The sequence below is a fragment of the Pongo pygmaeus genome, chromosome 13, assembly GCF_028885625.2.
Source record: "Pongo pygmaeus isolate AG05252 chromosome 13, NHGRI_mPonPyg2-v2.0_pri, whole genome shotgun sequence".
Taxonomy (NCBI): Eukaryota; Metazoa; Chordata; class Mammalia; order Primates; family Hominidae; genus Pongo; species Pongo pygmaeus.
The window spans coordinates 128,684,028-128,703,012 of NC_072386.2; the positions used below are offsets into that span (position 1 = coordinate 128,684,028).

The following is an 18,985-nucleotide window of genomic DNA, read 5'->3' on the forward strand; positions in this document are numbered from 1 at the left end:
ATTTGGCGGCTGCTCCACCCTTTTTCCCTGATTTGGAATGGCGCCACTGCCTTTGTCAAACACCTGGTTTCATACGTCAGGCCTGTTTCTGGCTCTCATTCTGCCCCATGCCTTCCCTATCCAATCCACAGAGTATTAATTATTTTAGCTTCACAGTAAGTCTTGGGGAGTGAAGCAAGAGCTGATCTCCCGGTTTGTTCTTCAGCATCGCTTGACTGTTCATGGCCCATTGCTTGTCCATGTGGATGTAAAGATGAGCTTGTTAAGTTCCACCAGGGTTCTGCTGAGGTCTTTTATTAAAAACAACTTTACTGAGGCTGGGCGCGGTGGCTCACGCCTTTAATCCCAGTACTTTGGGAGGCTGAGGCGGGCGGATCACCTGAGGTCAGGAGTTCGAGACCAGCCTGGCCAACATGGTGAAACCCCGTCTCTACTAAAAATACAAAAATTAGCCAGATATGGTGGCGAGTGCCTGTAATCCCAGCTACTCGGGAGGCTGAGGCAGGAGAATTGCTTGAACCCAGGAGGCGGAGGTTACCGTGAGCCAAGATCACGCCATTGCATTCCAGCCTGGGTGACAGAGAGTGAGACTCCGTCTCAAAAGAAAAAAAAACAAAAACAAAAACAAAAAAAACCTTTACTGAGATATAACTTAACACACCATACAATTTTCCCATTTAAAGTGTACAAGTCAGTGGTTTTGGCATATTAAATTTTTAATTATTATTATTATTTTTTTGAGAGGGAGTCTCGCTCTGTCGCCCAGGCTCAATTGCAGTGGTGCGATCTCGGCTCACTGCAAGCTCCGCCTCCTGAGTTCTCGCCATTCTCCTGCCTCAGCCTCCCGAGTAGCTGGGACCACAGGCACCTGCCACCATGCCTGGCTAATTTTTTTGTATTTTTAGTAGAGTCGGGGTTTCACCGTGTGAGCCAGGATGGTCTCAATCTCCTGACCTCGTGATCCGTCCGCCTCGGCCTCCCGAAGTGCTGGGATTACAGGCGTGAGCCACCACACCTGGCTAAATTTTTAATTTTTAAAAATTGTGGTAAAATATGTATAACATGAAGTTTTCTGTTTTAACCTTTTTTTTTTTTTGAGACAGAATTTCTCTCTGTTGCCCAGGCTGGAGTGCAATGGTGCAATCTCGGCTCACTGCAACCTCTGCCTCCTGGGTTCCAGCGATTCTCCCACCTCAGCCTCCCGAGTAGCTGGGATTACAGGCGCCCACCACCATGGCTGGCTAATTTTGTATTTTTAGTAGAGACGGGGTTTCTCCATGTTCGTCAGGCTTGTCTCAAACTCCCGACCTCAGGTGATCCACCTGCCTCGGCCTCTCAAAGTGCTGGGATGACAGGCATGAGCCACTGCTCCCGGCCTTGCAATTTCCAATTTTTTTTATTGCCCCAAACAGAAACTTAGTACCTATTAAGCAAGAACTCCCCATTCCCTTCCTTCAGACTTAGCTTAGCGCTAATTTACTTACTGTCTCTGTGAATTTGCCTATTCCAGGTACCTCGTGTAAGTGGGATCGTATGTTATTTGCCCTTTTGTGTCTGGATTATTTCACTTAGAATAATGTTACCCAAGTTCATCCATGCTGCAGCAAATGCAGCATTAGAGCTTCGTTCCTTTTGTGGAGGAAGAATAGTTATTCACGTGCATGCACCACATTGTGCGCACACATTCGTCAGGCGACAGACATTTGTGTTCTTCTCCTCTTCCGGTTATTGTGAGGACGCTGCTATGAGCATTGGTGTCTAAGCATCTGATTGAGTCCTGCTTTCAATTCTTTTGGATATATAGCTAGAAGAGGAATTGCTGGATCATATGTTAATTCTATGTTTAACTTTTTTTTTCATTTTTAGTTTTTTTTGAGATGGAGTCTCACTCTATTACCCAGGCTGGAGTGCAGTGGCATGATCTCAGCTCACTGCAACCTCCACCTCTCGGGTTTAAGTGATTCTTGTGCCTCAGCCTCCCAAGTGTTTGGGATTACAGGCCCCCATCACCATGCCTGGCTAATTTTTGTATCTTTAGTAGAGACAGCATTTCACCATGTTGGCCAGGCTGGTTTTGAACTCCTGACCTCAGGTGATCCGCCTGCTTCGGCCTCCCAAAGTGTTGGGATTATAGGCGTGAGCCACCGTGCCTGGCCAATAATAGCTATCTTAGTGAGTATGAAGTGGTATTTCATTGTGGTTTTGATGTTTACTTCCCTAATGATTAGTGATGTTGAGCATCTTTTTGTGCACCTATCGGCCATTTGTGTATCTTCTTTGGAAGAATGTTCATTCAAGTCCTTTGCCCATTTTAAAATTGAGTTGTTTTTGTTGTTGTTGAGTCGTAAGAGTATTTATATTTTCTCGATATTAATCCCTTATTAGATATATGATTTGCAGATATTTTCTCCCTTTCTGTAGGTTTCTTTTCACTTTTTGATAGTGCCCTCTGATGCAGCAGCCCCCAACCTTTATGACACCAGGCACTGGGCTCATGGAAGACAATTTTTCCACAGACCAGAGGTCGGGGGATGGTTTTGGGACGATTCAAGTGTGTTATTACATTTATTGTGCACTTTATTTCTATTATTGTTACATTGTGATATATAATGAAATAATTATACAACTCACCATAATATAGAGTCAGTGGGAGCTCTGAGATTGTTGTCCTGCAACTAGACGGTCCCATCTGGGGGTGATGGGTCAGTGACAGATCATTAGGCATTAGATTCTCATAAGGAGCATGCAACCTAGATCCCTCACATGTGCAGTTCACAATAGGATTCATGCTCCTATGAGAGTCTAATACCACTGCCTGACAGCTCAGGCAGTAATGCTTGCTCGCCTGCCGCCACCTCCTGCAGAGTGGCCTGATTCCTAACAGGCCACAGAACAGTACTGGCCTGTGGCCTGAGGGTTGGGGACCCTTGCTCTGATGCACGAAACTTTTTACTTTTGATGAAGTTCAATTTAATCTATTTTTTCTTTTATTGCCTGTGCTCTTTGGTGTCATATCCGAGAAATTATTGCCAAATCCAATGTTATGAATATTTTCCCCTATGTTTCTTCTAAGAGTTTTCTAGTCTTAGCTCTTATATTTAGATCTTTGATCCATTTTGAGTTACTTTCTGTATTTGGTATAAGGTAAGGGTCCAACTTTATTCTGCTTGGTTGTTGAAAAGATCATTCTTTCTCCGCTTAATGGTCTTGGTACCTTTGTTGAAAACCAGTTGACATATATGTGAGGGTTTATTTCTGGGTTATTATTCTATTCCGTTGATCTATCTAGTTTTAAATTTTTTACCTTTTCTACCGTTTTTGTTTAATAGTTTACTGTTTTTATCTGAACAAAATTCCTCTTTCAGTAGTTGATCCTGCTGAATGTCTTCCCGTAGCATTGGGCTTCCTCAGGTAACTTGGCATTTTGGTTTGAATAGAAGGGTTTTTATTGTCCTTTTTTTCTTTTTTTATTTTGAGATATTTATCGTTTATTTATTTATTTATTTGAGACGGAGTCTCGCTCTGTTGCCCAGGCTGGAGTGCAATGGCACACTCTTGGCTCACTGCAACCTCTGCCTCCCGGGCTCAAGCAGTTCTCCTGCCTCAGCCTCCCGAGTAGCTGGAATTACAGGCACGCACTACTGCGCCCAGCTAGTTTTTGTATTTTTTTTTGTAGAGACGGGGTTTCACCATGTTGGTCAGGCTGGTCTCGAACTCCTGACCTCAGGGGATCCACCTGCCTTGGCCTCCCAAAGTACTGGGATTACAGGCGTGAGCCACTGTGCCCGGCTGATATTTATCTTATTTTTGACCCCCAGCTCTGTCTCAGATTTTGTCTGTCACTGCTATGTGTTTGGAGCAGGTGGTCACAAAGCCTTCACCAAGAATCCTGGATGCGCTTTAGAGGCAGAGCCAGCAGGATTGTTGGTGAACTGGATGTGGCATATGAGAGAAGGACCGGAGTCAGGGATGAAGCTTCAGGTTTAGTTTAAACAATAGGTGACTGATGCAATCCACTGAGGGGAACAAAGGGGGAGGGAGCAGGACTGGAAGTAAGAATAGAAAGTTTCTTAGTCACTGTGATGTATCAACTCTGAACTGTAGAAAAAAGGTACATCTTTTATACTTGTGTTAAAGTAAAAAAAAGAATTCTTTAGTTGTGTAATGTTTCATATGCTTTTTAAAATACCCATATGGAACTGTTAAAAAGGCAGTTGTATATATGAGCCTAGAGCTCCAGGTCTGGGTTAAAGATACACATTTGGGAATAACAGACATGCGTGATACTCAAAGCTATTGGGTAGCTCCTACGTGGACTGAGCCTTGGGGCACCCACGTTTTGAATCTCTGGCAGAGAAGGCAAAGCTGGCAAAAGAAACTAAGAAGGAGCCCCCAGGGCATGGGAGGGAAACAGGAGAGAGTTGGCCTAAGGCAGGAGACCACACACTTTAAAGGAGACTTGACCGTTAGAATTGGCAAGAGGAAGGCTTGACGTGGCATTTCAGTGGAGAGGTGGGTGAGAACCTGGCTAGAGAAAGCTAATGAGAGAGCACAAGATAAGGAAGTGGTGAGACCGAGGATTGACACCATCCATGAGTTCTGATGGGAAGGGAACAGAGAAATGCTCTGTGGTAGAAGGCAGATATGGGATCTTTAGTTTTGTTCTTAAGATGGGAGATACTAGGATATGTTTTTTTGCTGATAGAACTGACCACAGTGGCTTCCTCATTCCACCTTCCCAATACCCCACTTTCCCATCTTCCTGAGATAAGGGAAAGAATGGTGGTATATGGGGGTCGGTTCAGGAGTCCCTCAGGCTCCATCCTCCTCCTGCTCTCAGTCGCCACTCCTCTCAGAAGGCAGCTTGAAGTGCAGCTGGGGTTGGTTAGGGGATATGGGTCAGCCTTAAACTCAATTGGTGGACAGTTTTCCTGCCATGCCATGGGCCAAGTGTCTATTCAGAGATGGTGCCTTTGAACTGGAGGTTTGGTCATGTGGGGGATTGTGAACATTCCTGTGAGCGCTTCTGGATTCAGTTCCTGCCTCCTGTCACCTGGCAAGCCGCTCTGTGCTGGCCCTGTGGTTGGACAGTGGGGGGACACAGGTGCTGGCCCTGTGGTTGGACAGTGGGGGGACACAGGTGCTGGCCCTGTGGTTGGACAGTGGGGGGACACAGGTGCTGGCCCTGTGGTTGGACAGTGGGGACACAGGTGCTGGCCCTGTGGTTGGACAGTGGGGACACAGGTGCTGGCCCTGTGGTTGGACAGTGGGGACACGGGAATGAAGGTATCACTGCTCTTGGGAGACATGACCCTGGTGGTGGGAGGAGTGTGTCCTCTTCCAGGCTCAATGTGGAAACCTTTACTTCCCTTCTTCTCCTTGTTTCTGCCAGGATCCTTGCCACGGCTGGAACTGACTTCGACCTGCGAACACTGAGGGCTGTGCGTGTGCTGAGGCCCCTGAAGCTGGTGTCTGGGATTCCAAGTGAGTCCAGCGAAGACAGGCCCGAGCCTGCTTGGAATAACAACCTCCTCTCCTACCCTCGCCACAGACACGGCCATGGCCATGGTTTGGCTTTGGAGACTCTGAGCTTGCCACTTTTGACCCCAGGATACCAGGCAGGAGGAAGGGAGGAGCAGGCCTTTTTTGGCCTGTCACACCCTCCATGAAAGCCCACAGGGTGATGCTGTTATTTTACCCTGACCTGGCTTCCCTAGATGGAAGCTTTGTTCCTCCTCACATACTCTGTCACATTTTAGCACTTTGCTTCTTTTTCTGAGGTTAAAGAATGGATGAGAGGTTGACCAAGGTGGTGGGGAAGGATGCCTGAGAAAATGTGCAAAAGCTGCAAAGGGCCACTTGTCTCTTGGCTCAGTCTTGTCAGGGCTACTGGGGACTGAGGCCAGCCTTAAGACATGCTCCTGAAGTGGGCAGCCCACAGAGCCTGCCATGAGCAGGACGACGGCCAGGGTGACCTCATGAGCCAGTGACCACCTGGACCCCTATTCCTTCAGCCCAGTGGAAGTCTGGTTTTAGGTTTACCTAAGGGCCTGAGTGGACATGGAACTAGTGCTGTGTCCTCCTGAGGCCACTGAGGGAAGACCTGTGATTGGCTCCCTGTTCTGCCCTGAGACCTTGCCAGGCAATGGTTCTGGTCCATATCCAAGTGCTGGGGCCAGACTCGAAGGGGAGGGGTCAAGGGTTACAGGCTCCTCTGCCCAGTTCCTCACATGCTGTATGGCCAGTGGCAGAACATTCCCAGGGGCAGGTCTTTTTGCCTCACTTTCTCCCAAGGAGTTGGGTCTGTTAGGAATACCTGTACTTCTCTCCCAGGATCCCCTGCTCTTCTCTCCCAGGATCCCCTGCTCTTCCCTCCCAGGGTCCCCTGCTTTTAGCTCCCAGCATTCTCTGCTCCTTCCTCCCAGGATCCCCTGCCCTTAGCTCCCAGCATTCTCTGCTCTTCCCTCCCAGAATTCCCTGTTCTTTCCTCTCAGGATGTCCTCTGACTTGGCTCTTCCTTCTCAGGATTTCATTCTCTTTCCTCTCAGGATTCTCTGTTGCCCCACCTTGAGCCCCACTCCCCACCCCAGACTTCATACCCTGACACCCCCACATCCCACTCCTCTGCCTACTTTGAGACACTTCTCAGTCGACTTCTCTCTAGGACCTTATGCTTTGTCCCTAGGACTCTCAGCTCTGCCCTACACAAGCATTCTCTGCCTCTCTGCGCCTTAAGGGGCTTCAGCTCTGTCCTTTGACCTTGCAAGCACTCACTGCTTAGCACCTTGCTGTCCCCGCTAGGTTCCTGCTGTTCTGTCCCTGCCCCCACCAAACTCCTTGCCCTACCGTGCCCACGTTGCTTCCTGACCTGCCCTGTTCTGGCCCCAGGTTTGCAGGTGGTGCTCAAGTCCATCATGAAGGCCATGGTTCCACTCCTGCAGATCGGGCTGCTTCTCTTCTTTGCCATCCTCATGTTTGCCATCATTGGCCTGGAGTTCTACATGGGCAAGTTCCACAAGGCCTGTTTCCCCAACAGCACAGGTGAGGCCAGGCAGCACCCTCCAGCACAGGCGAGTGCCACAGATGCGTTCATCCAGGAGATGGGCACTGTTCTAGGTGCTAGAGGGGCCTTCTTGGTGCCAGATACATGAGGTGGAGCTGACATTCTAGTGGGGGACATAGACAATAGCCTGATAAACACAAGTAAATAAACACAGAAATATAATAATTATCGATTGTAGTAACTTTTGGGAAGAAAACAAAAAGGTATTTGAAATAGAATAATTTGGAGCCTGCTTTACAGAGGGGCCCAGGAGGCCACTCTGCCAAGGTGACCATCGAGCAGCATCTAAATGCAGGGAGATTGGAGCTGTGTGGCCACCTGGGCAGAACTTCAGTTACCAGTAGTAGTAGTAGCAGGTGCAAAGGCCTATGGTGCAGAGCAGTGAGAACAAGAGGAATCAGGTGGGCTCCATGGCCCTGTCTTATTCTGAGAGAAACGGGAAGACAGTGGAGCGCTTTGAGTGAGGTGTGGCATCTTCTGGTCATTCGGGCTGCTCCTGGGAGGCAAAGGCAGAAACAGAGTTGAGTAGAAGATCTCAATCCAGCAGAGGTGATGGTGGCTGGGGCCAGGGTGTTGTGGTAGAGGTGGTTAAAATGGGTCAAATTATGGGTGTATTTGTAGGTAAAGCCAACAGAACTTTCTGAGAGTCTGTATGTGGGGGTAAGAGAAAGAGAAGAGTGAAGGATGAAGCTAAGGTTTGTGGCTTGAACTACAAACTTATTAAAGGAGAAAACCCAGCCAGCGGTGGCTCACCTATAGTCCCAGCACTTTTAGAAAAAGGTTTTACTAGAATTTACATCGTTCATGATTTAAAAAAAAAACAAAAAAACTTTAATCCAACTGTAAATAAAAGAGAATTTTCTTAAATCCCCGCAGATTTCCTGCAAACACCATACCTCACTCTAAGCCTTGAGAGCTTTCCCTTTACAGTCAAGAACAAAAGCAAGTCACTTCTAGTCCACGTAGCATTTGTAGTCATGGCCAGGTCATGAGACAAGAAAAATAAAAAGTTAAAAAAAAAAAAAAGAACTAGAAAGGAGGAGATGAAACTCATTATTCCTAGTCTTCTTTACCAGCATTTATCAAGATATTTGGACAGAGAGGAATAAACTTAGGTAGTCAGTTTTGCCTTCTAAACCTGGGAGTATTTGCTTTCCATCTGAGCAGCTCCACAAAATTTCTCCTATGTTGATATTTTCATGTGTTGTTATACATTTTTTTTTTTTTTTTTGAGACGGAATCTCACTCTGTTGCCCAGGCTGGAGGGCAGTGGTGCAATCTCGGCTCACTGCAACCTCCGCCTCCCAGGTTCTAGCAATTCTCCTGCCTCAGCCTCCCGAGTAGCTGGGATTACATGCCCATGGTGCCACGCCCAGCTAATTTTTTGTATTTTAGTACAGACAGGGTTTCACCATGTTGCCTAGGCTGGTCTCGAACTCCTGAGCTCAGGCAATCTGCCCACCTCGGCCTCCCAAAGTGCTAGGATTACAGGCGTGAGCCACCGTGCCCGGCCTGCATTTTTTAAAAATATATTTTTTTGGCCTTTCATTGAGATTTTTGAGAGTGAAGGGGGTAAATGTGCTGCTTGCTATCTTGTTCCAGAGATTAGCAGTGGTTTTCTGGTCTTTCTTTAACCCCTCTTTCTCTGGTCCCTGGCTGCCTGCTAGGTTTCAGCACAGTAGAAGGATGTCCGCCCTGTAGGGTCAGTGCAGTGAGACCTGGGCCAGGAGGTCTCCAGCCACCCTCCGGGTACATGTTCGGTTGGTTCCAGATCATTCTGCCTGACAGGCACCAGACTGCACAGTGGCTGAGTCCAGCTTGGGATGGCCAAGGGCCTCAAGTTAGATCTGCGTGTCAGGAGGATCTTGCTGGCAGTTTGGCTGTGAGGGAGGCAGTTTGGCTATGAGGGAGAGGAACGGTCCGCGTGGTAGTTTGGCTGTGAGGGAGGCAGTTTGGTTGTGAGGGAGAGAACGGTCTGCGTGGTGCTTTGGCTGTGAGGGAGAGGAACAGTCCGCGTGGTAGTTTGGCTGTGAGGGAGAGGAACTGTCCGTATGCTAGTTTGGCTGTGAGGGAGGCAGTTTGGCTGTGAGGGAGAGGAACGGTCCGCGTGGTGCTTTGGTTGTGAGGGAGAGGAACGGTCAGGGTGGTGGGAAGAATGGGAGGTTAGGAGTTTGTTGTTTTTGGTTTTAAGATGAATGGGCTGTGAGTCCACCATCAAGTGATGGTGGGCAAGTTCCAGTAGGGAGGGAGAGGCCGGCCCTTACTCCCTGAGCTGGTCACTCCTGAGCTTGGGGGCAGCAAGAGGCGGTGCCTGATGCAGATTCGAGGAGGGATGGTGGGAAGTTGAGGGAGGGTTTCTGTTGGTGGCTGGCTCCTGCCCACCTGCTGTGAGCTCTCCAGAGCCCAGGAATCCTGGTAGGGATTGGAGAGCTTGGTATTTCTGAGCTCAGGGTCCGCTTCATTCTCCTTCTTACAGATGCAGAGCCCGTGGGTGACTTCCCCTGTGGCAAGGAGGCCCCAGCCCGGCTGTGCGAGGGCGACACTGAGTGCCGGGAGTACTGGCCAGGACCCAACTTCGGCATCACCAACTTTGACAATATCCTGTTTGCCATCTTGACGGTGTTCCAGTGCATCACCATGGAGGGCTGGACTGACATCCTCTACAATGTGAGTGGCGTCTTGGCTCTGGGCCTGAGGGCGGGCCCTGGACCTCCTGAGCTGCTGTCTCTGGGGGTCCATTTAGGGGGGCCCTTCTGACCTCAGAGCCTCTGCCCAGCCCTAGGCTCCTCCCTGCACCCCTAGGATGAAATACAGGCTCTTTCCGGCAGACGCCCCACCCAAGGGTCCACCACAGGCAGCCTCAGCTCAGGCTCCTGAGGTGGGTCCTCCTGGAGTTGACTCCTTCATGAAAATGAAGCAGAAGGCTGAGTGGTGGAGGTCAGAGAAGAAAACTGCAGAGGAGATGCTGCTGTTTCTGTTGGCAAGGACAATAGTAGTACTGCTAGCTGCTCTGGGTTAGGCCCTGTGGGAAGTGTTTTATTCCTGTTGACTCCTCTCAGGAACCTGTTGCACAGATGATGAGGCTGAGTTGTGGAGAAGCTGACTAACTTTCTCCAGCCCGAGGACCATGGGCAGCTGTTGCTGTACCACCCCTCTAGGGTCTCTGTTGGAGTCGAGGGCCAGTAGGGCTGCTGGGCCTCCCGTCCCCAGGCTGCCTGGCGAAGGTGGTGAACCGCGGAGCAGGGCCAAGGCCCCCGAGACCTTCCTCGGTCACGCAGGGATTCTTAGAGTGGAGCCTGTGGCTTGTGCATTTGTTTCCTTCATGCCGAGTCTGTCTGGTCCTGTTTCCTCTTTGGTCTCCTCGCTCTCATCAGGATGCTGGCCTGTCTCCGCAGTTTACGGCAGCCTGGGTTTGGTGGCCATGATTGAAGTTGAGTATAAGGCTTGGCGGTGGTGCCTGATGGCCCAACTCCCTTGCGTTGCCTCTGCCTGGGTCCCTTGTTGGTGGAATCTCCCATCCCCCCACCACCGACTCTTGAGCAGATCTGCCTCTTTATAGGAAGGCCCCTGCTGCTGTCTATCCCCTCTGTGAGTCCTGTGAGCTACCAGGGCATGAGAATAATTAAGTTAGTACTTGAGGGGCTGTGGGAGGTGGAGAAGGGTCAGGCGCCTGTGGGCCAGGAATCTGGGAAGGGTGCTAGGTTCTGAGTAACTAGAGGATGTGTTCCCCTCAGGTGCTGTCAGGGTGGGGAGGGGCCGTAGTGCAAGGTGCTTTCACCTAGAGCTTGTTACTTGTGCCCTGGGGTGAAGCTTGGTCCACGTGTGCCTGGGAGCCTGTGCCTCTCTCCCCAGCCTCCAGCAGCTGTGCTCATGAGGGCTGGTGGCATGATGGTGGACAGGTCCTGGGGAGAGACTGGGGCCCTCTGCCCTGTGCCTCATGCGTCCATGGGGACAGGGCTGGGCATTCAGCAGACATTCGCTAAATGCTTATTGAGCTCGTTTATCAAGCTCCTTGAACAGGCAGATGGCAGATGAGGAGTTAAGGAAAAGCCAGCACAGGGTCCATTTGAACCAGATTCCTCCTCGAGTGGGAGTCGTGTCTGATGACAGGCTTGTGTGATTGAGGGAATGAGGAACAGGACAAAGGCGGTGATGAGGAGCTTGGCTGTTCTCTCCCTGTAGCCAATCAAGGAACAATTCCCACAAAGACAGATCCTAAAAATAGCTCTGAGCTGGCTGCATTCCTGCTGGCCCCACCCAAATGAAGGACTGTGTGACCAGGTCTCCACAGCCCTCAGTGTCCACTGGGACTTGGCCAGGGGCGGCACATGACTCAGATTCTTCTGCCTGGGTCTCTGCCTTCTGTGGGAGGGGATGGGCAGGAGCCCCATCCTGGGGCAGGCAGCACTGGCCAGGAGGGGCCACAGAGGTTTCAGCCAGCATGTGTTTCAGTAGGACCCAGTGAGCGCTGGCTCTCCTTGCACAGTGGTGAGCAGAGGCATTCGACACGTAAGGGCCTGGACAGTGGCGAGTGCCATGAAGAAAACAGAAGAGGATGAGGAGCAGGCAGTTACGAGTTACAGGGTACTGGGAGGGCAAGGCCTGGTGAGGTCTAGAAACCAGACATACAGGTGCTATGATACCTTGGAAGCTTGGCCGGGGCAGCAAGATGCAGTCATGGCAGTGCCTGGGGCTGGCGCCACACAAGGCCCCAGAGCAGGTAGCCAAGAACTGACCAGTCCACTTCTCCACACTAAGGGCATACAGGATCGGTCACTGGAGATTAGACAGGAGTTTTGAAGAGGATCCTTTGGAGAGAGCGAGAACCTGCCCCTCACCTCCAACCCAGTGAGAGGGACTTTTGTAGCCCCTCGGATATATGCTCCTTCAAGCAATGACATCTGGGTTCTTTGTGGGCAGAAGCCCATGGCCTGCAGTAGGGGTGGAGGCAGGGAGATGGAAAGCTCAGTCCATGTTGGGAGCAGGGGTGGGGGTGTGAGCAAGAGCGGGCAGCCAGTACTGGGTGAGTGATGGGGTCTCAATAGGGAGCATCTGTTCAGAGTGGATTGCTGAAAAGCTGGTGGCAGTAGGGGGGCAGCATGGGGGCTCTCCAGCTGGAGGAGAAATGGCTTTGTCTGTGCCTGGAAAACAGGCGGAGTCAAATGGAGCTTTGGGAGAACACATGGATGAGCCTGGGGAGAGACGAGTCGGCAGTAAATTCCTGTTAGGTCCAGAGAGGTGAGATCATCTCAGGACAGCACCGCACGAGGAATAATAGCTGTCGCTTCTCCCTCCCCTGCTGTGACAGTGTTGGGTCAGCAGCTCCACAGCAATGCTGGGTACAGTGGAGCAAAGAGGGGCCGTATCTTTCTCTTCCACTGAAAGCAGCCAGCTGTGGCAGGCCAGCCAGCGAGTGGGTATTGTCAGGGTGAAGCATGTCAGTTTGATGACCAGCTGAGACTGAGACTGGACACTTTCTTTTTTTTTGAGACGGAATCTTGCTCTGTCACCCATGCTGGAATGCGATGGCACGATTTTGGCTCACTGCAACCTCTGCCTCCTGGGTTCAAGTGATTCTCATGCCTCAGCCTCCTAAGTAGCTGGGATTACAGGCACGAGCCACCCCATCCAGCTAATTTTTGTATTTTTAGTAGAGACGCGGTTTCGCCATGTTGGCCAGGCTGGTCTTGAACTCCTGACCTCAAGTGATCTACCTGCGTCAGCCTCCCAAAGTGCTTGGATGATAGGCATGAGCCACCACACCTGGCCTGAACACTTTCAACTGCCGAGTTGAAACTGTATTTTCCACCTGAAAGTGACTGTAGAACTTCGCCTTACCCAGGAGCTGTCAGAATGGTCATGGGCTTGTCCAAATTGTCATCTAGGGGCATGGGAAGGATTTCTCCAATGACCATGTTTGGAGGCACATTGGAGGTAAATCATGTTGCTTTATGATTATGCACGTATGATTTGCTTATGTTCATTGTACTAGTTCCTTGAAGATCCAAGTTTGAAAGTGTTCAGATCCATAGCTGCATTTTGATGCTAGCACAAACAGGCCTTGCTCATAGAGTGGATGTGAGAGAAGGAGAAGTCTCAACGATGATGTGACTTGAGGCACTGAGAAAGGTGATGCCATTTACTAAGAAAGAGAGAATCGGGAGCAACGAATTTACTTAGTTTTGTTATAGCAGAGGGTGGTGGCGGAACTCCAGGATTCTGTTTTGGCTCTGCAAAACTTTAGATAACTATTTTCATACAAGTGGAGATCTTGGGTGTGTAGGTGGGTGTTTGAGAGGGAATTCAGAGGGAACAGCAGGCTGAGGATGAGCATTTGAAGTACTTGACTCATGGACAGTGTTTAAAACTATGTAAGAGGATGAGATCACCTGGGTGATAAGCGCAGATGGAGAAAAGAAGGCCCCAGGCTGAGACTGGGGAGAATTCCAGCACTCAGAGGTCCAGTAGGAAAGCAGGAGCCGCGAAAGAGATGGGGCTGGAGCTTTTAAGGGGGCAGGAATAACACCACGACCACGCAGCATCCCGGGAGCAGAGTAAAGCATTCGGAGAACATGATCAGCACCATGGCTGCACAGCATCCTGGGAGCAGAGTAAAGCGTTTGGAGAACATGATCAGCACCTCGACCGCACAGCATCCTGGGAGCAGAGTAAAGCGTTCGGAGAACATGATCAGCACCTCGACCGCACAGCATCCTGGGAGCAGAGTAAAGTGTTCGGAGAACATGATCAGCACCTCGACCGCACAGCATCCTGGGAGCAGAGTAAAGCATTCGGAGAACATGATCAGCACCATGGCTGCACAGCATCCTGGGAGCAGAGTAAAGCATTCGGAGAACATGATCAGCACCATGGCTGCACAGCATCCTGGGAGCAGAGTAAAGCGTTCGGAGAACGTGATCAGCACCTCGACCGCACAGCATCCTGGGAGCAGAGTAAAGCGTTCGGAGAACACGATCAGCACCTCGACCGCACAGCATCCTGGGAGCAGAGTAAAGCGTTTGGAGAACATGATCAGCACCTCGACCGCACAGCATCCTGGGAGCAGAGTAAAGCATTCGGAGAACATGATCAGCACCATGGCTGCACAGCATCCTGGGAGCAGAGTAAAGCGTTTGGAGAACATGATCAGCACCTCGACCGCACAGCATCCTGGGAGCAGAGTAAAGCGTTCAGAGAACATGATCAGCACCTCGACCGCACAGCATCCTGGGAGCAGAGTAAAGTGTTCGGAGAACATGATCAGCACCTCGACCGCACAGCATCCTGGGAGCAGAGTAAAGCATTCGGAGAACATGATCAGCACCTCGACCGCACAGCATCCTGGGAGCAGAGTAAAGTGTTCGGAGAGCATTATCAGCACCATAACCACACAGCATCCCGGGAGCAGAATAAAGTGCTCGGAGAACATGATCAGCACCGCGATCACACAGCGTCCTGGGAGCAGAGTAAAGCGTTCGGAGAACATGATCAGCACAACGACCACACAGCATCCTGGGAGCAGAGTAAAGCGTTCGGAGAACATGATCAGCTGGGCCAGATGTTGCTGGAGGTCAAGGAAGATGGGAAGCCCGGACTGTTGCATTTGATAAGAGGAAGGTTGTTGGTAAACTTGGCAAGGGCGGTCTCAGTGGTGGGACAACGCCCTGGAATGCGTGGGTTACAGGGAGGAGGAGGTGAGGAAATCAGGGTGGCAACCGCAGATGACTCTCGGAGGGAGCAGAGCAGTGGGAAGTAACTGTAGGGAGACAGGGGTTAAGGGAATGGGTTTTTAAAAAATTAAACGTTTAATTTAAGATAATTGTAGATTCACATGCAGTAGTAAGAAATACAGAAATCGCTCATGCATCCTTTACCCTTTTCTCCCAGTGGTAACAACCTGCAAAACTATAGTCAGGGTCCCAGTCAGGATATTGATGTTGATACATCAGTATCAATGATGTTGACACAGTGAAGACGAAGAGCATCTCCATCCCTGCAGGGGTCCCTCATGCTGCCCTTTCATGGTCACACCCGCATCTCTCCTGCCCTCGCCCCCTCCTTAATCCCTGGCAACCACTAATCTATTTGCCATATCTATAATTTAGTCATTTTGAAAATGTTACATGGACAAAACCATACCAAATGTAACCTTTTGGTATTGGCTGTTTTCACTCAAACAAAATTCTCTGGAGGTTCACCCAGGTGTTGGTAGCATGTTTCTTTTTACTGCCAGGTAGTATTGCGTGGTGCCAGGTGGTATTCCGTGGTGCCAGGTGGTATTCCGTGGTGCCAGGTGGTATTCGGTGGTGCCAGGTGGTATTCCGTGGCTCCAGGTGGTATTCCGTGGCTCCAGGTGGTATTCCGTGGCTCCAGGTGGCATTCCGTGGCGCCAGGTGGTATTCCGTGGTGCCAGGTGGTATTCCGTGCTATGGCTGTACCATGGCTTGTTTAACCGTTCACCTGTGGAAGCTTCCAATTTGGGGTTATTATGAATAGAGTTGCTGTACACGTTTTTGTGCAAACATCAGGAGTGCAAATTTCTAGGTATAGTAGTTGCATGCTTGGTTTTTTAAGAAACCAGAGGTTTTCCAGAGGGCTACACTCTTTTACATTTCCAGCAGCGGTGTGTGAATATTTCAGTTTTTGTTCATTCTGGCCAGTGTTTGGTGGTGACACTTTTTTATTTTAGCCATTCTGATAGGGGTATAGTGACACATCACTGGTTTTAATTCGCATGTCCTAACAGTGAGTGGTGTTGAGCATCTTTCTGGACTTATTTGCCATCTGTGTATCTTTGGTGAAACGTCTCTTCATATCTTTTGCCCATGTTCTGTTTGAATTGTTCTTTATATGTTCTAGGAACTGGTTCTTTGTCATATATATGGTTTGCAAATATTTTCTCCTAGTCAGTAGCTTAACTTTTCATACTTTTCACCTGGTCTTTCATGGAACAAATGTTTTTAAAATTTGATCGAGTCCAGTTTATCAATTTATCCTTTTGTGGATTGGGCTTTTGGTGTCAACTGTAAGAACTCTGCCTAGTCCTGAATCCTGAAGATTTTCTTTTTTTTTTTCTAAAAGTTGTATTGTTTTATATTTTACATGTAAGTTTACAATCTATTTTAGGTTAATAAAAGTGTGAGGTTTTTGCCTGCCTGCCTGCCTGCCTGCCTGCCTTCCTTCCTTTCTTTCCTTCCTTCCTTCCTTCCTTCCTTCCTTCCTTCCTTCCTCCCTCCCTTCCTTCCTTCCTCCTTCCCTCCCTCCCTCTTTCCCCTCCTCCTTCCTTCCCTCTCTCCCTTCCTTCCTGTATCTCCAACACCACTTGTTGAAAAGCCTGTATTTCCTCCATTGAATTGCCTTTGTACCTTGCCAGAAATCAGCTGGACATATTTATGTGGGTCTATTTCAGGTCCACGTGTCTTTGTCTCTGCCAATACCATGTAGTCTTGCTTACTGTAGTTATCTATATGTTTTGAAGTCAGGTTAGACTGATTCTTTCCATGTTATTCAATTTGGGAGAATTGACATCATTACTATGTTGGATTTTCCATGTCCAATCAGAACATGTTATTTCTCTTCATATATTTAGATCATCTTTGATTTCTTTCATTAGCATTTTGTAGGTTTCAGCATACAATATACATTTTTTTTTATTTGTAGCTATTACGTTTTCTTATTTTTTTTTGAATGATTCTAATGTGTTTTGAGCACCCCTGGAGAAACTGGTGTTCTAGTACTAGAGTGTCCAGCAACCCTGCCCTCACAGGGAATGAAAGGAAGCGGACCTTGGTGTTGACAGTGTACCCTTCATGGGATACTTGGATTACCTGGCAGGCAGCCAGTGCCTGGTTGTCCCACCTGTGACCAGGGGGTTCCTGATACAGGAAGCTTCTTTATACTGGCAGATGTCCTTGTGGCTCTTGTCTGACCCGTGTCTGGTTTGTGCCTGACCAGCGTTGCAGTGTTGGGAGCCCATCCTAGTTCCCCAGGGAAAACCTGGCCAAGGGTAGCCCTGGTTCTTCAGACGGAAGGCACACATTCAGTCACCACCACAACAGGAAATAAGTTCAACGATGTATTACCTACAGATCCTGGCAGGGAGGGCACCGTGAGTGGGGAGCGCCATCCTCCCTCCCCAAGTTATCTGAGGCAGTAATGAAGAGTCAGAGAGGGACAGGGGGAGGCAACTGGCCATGCTAGGGAATAGGGTGTGGGTCCCTTTAAATTTGCGGGCGAATGCCTGAATGGTCGGTTTAAAGGAGGCAGCAGAAACGTGGAGTCTGCTAGGTGAGGAGATGCCTCTAAGTTCTTATCTCTGGCCATGTTTTGGGTGTGGTGTTCTAACACCTAGGCAGCAACCTTTGCTGTGTTGTTCCCATTAGAAAGTGGTATTGTATTTTAAATTTCGGTGTCCATGTGTTCATTGCTAGAATATAGAAATACAATGGACTTTTGTATATTGATCTTGATCATTCAACCTTACCAACTCCCTTATTCTGGGAGATTTTTTTGTAGATTCCTTGGGAACTTCTGTGTTGATAATCATACAATTTGCAAACAGAAACAGTTTATTTCTTCTTTCTGATCTGCTTTTTTTTATTGTGCTAAAATACAGATAACATAAAATTTACCATCGTAACCTTTTTTTTTTTTTTTTTTTTTTTTGAGATGGAGTCTTGCTCTGTCGCCCAGGTTGGAGTGCAGTGGCGCAATCTCGGCTCACTGCAACCTCCGCCTCCTGGGTTCACGCCATTCTCCTACCTCAGCCTCTGGAGTAGCTGGGCCTACAGGCACGTGCCACCACGCCCAGCTAAGTTTTGCCTTTTTTTTTTCAGTAGAGACGGGGTTTCACCATGTTGGCCAGGATGGTCTTGATCTCCTGACCTCATGATCCGCCCACCTCGGCCTTCCAAATTGCTGGGATTACAAGCGTGAGCCACTGTACCTGGCTTCCTTTTTACTGTTCTTTTTTTTTTTTTTTTGAGACGGAGTCTCGCTCTGTCGCCCAGGCTGGAGTGCAGTGGCACTATCTTGGCTCACTTGCAAGCTCCACCCCCTGGATTCAAGCGATTCTCCTGCCTCAGCCTCCTGAGTAGCTGGGATTACAGGCACCTGCCACAGTGCCCAGCTAATTTTTGTATTTTTAGTAGAGACGGGGTTTCACTATCTTGGCCAGGCTGGTCTTGAACTCCTGACCTTGTGATCCACCTGCCTCAGCCTCCCAAAGTGCTGGGATTACAGGCGTAAGCCACTGCGCCCAGCCACCTCCTTCCTTCTTAAGGCGTAATATTACTTACTCCTTACTTCTTAAGGAGTAATATTCCATTGTAGTATGTATGACATTTTGCTTATCCATTCCTCTGTCAATGGACCATTGGGTTGCTTCCATGTTTTAACTCTTATGAAGAGTGCTGCCATGAACATGGTTGTATAAATATCTCTTTGAGACCTTGCTTTCAATTCTTTTGGGTATATACCCAGAAGTGGAATTGAGGGATCATATGATAATTACATTTTTAAGTTCATAAGGAACTGCTGTATCGTTTTGCACAATGGTTGTACCATTTGACATTCCCACCTTTTGGTGGAAATACACATGCATTTCCATTTCTCCACATCCTCACCAATACTTGTTAATATCTGTGTTTTTGATAGTAGCCATTTTAATGTATGTGAGGTGGTATCTGCTTATCGTTTTGATTTGCATTTCTTTAATGATTAGTGATGTTGAGCATCTTTTCTTTCACTTATTGGCCATTTGCATGTCTTCTTTGAAGAAATATCTTCAAATGTCTTTGAAGAAATGTCTTCTTTGGAGTTCCTTGCCCATTTTTGAATCTGTTTTTTTGGTTGTTGTTGAGTTTTAGGCATTCTCTGTATATTCTGAGTATAATCCTTTTCAGATATATGATTTACAATTTT

General features: G+C 48.8%; 1 protein-coding gene across 6 annotated transcripts in view; it reads left to right on the forward strand.

The window, feature by feature from the left end:
• The window catches only part of CACNA1B (calcium voltage-gated channel subunit alpha1 B), a 248,990-nt gene that overhangs the window by 32,489 nt on the left and 197,516 nt on the right, over positions 1-18,985 (forward strand). For all 6 annotated transcript variants that reach the window (XM_054501972.1, XM_054501966.1, XM_054501970.1 and 3 more), the window contains 3 exons: positions 5,393-5,484; positions 6,889-7,041; positions 9,540-9,730. In XM_054501972.1, the coding sequence (XP_054357947.1) occupies positions 5,393-5,484; positions 6,889-7,041; positions 9,540-9,730 (436 nt within the window). The remainder of the gene's footprint in view (positions 1-5,392; positions 5,485-6,888; positions 7,042-9,539; positions 9,731-18,985) is intronic.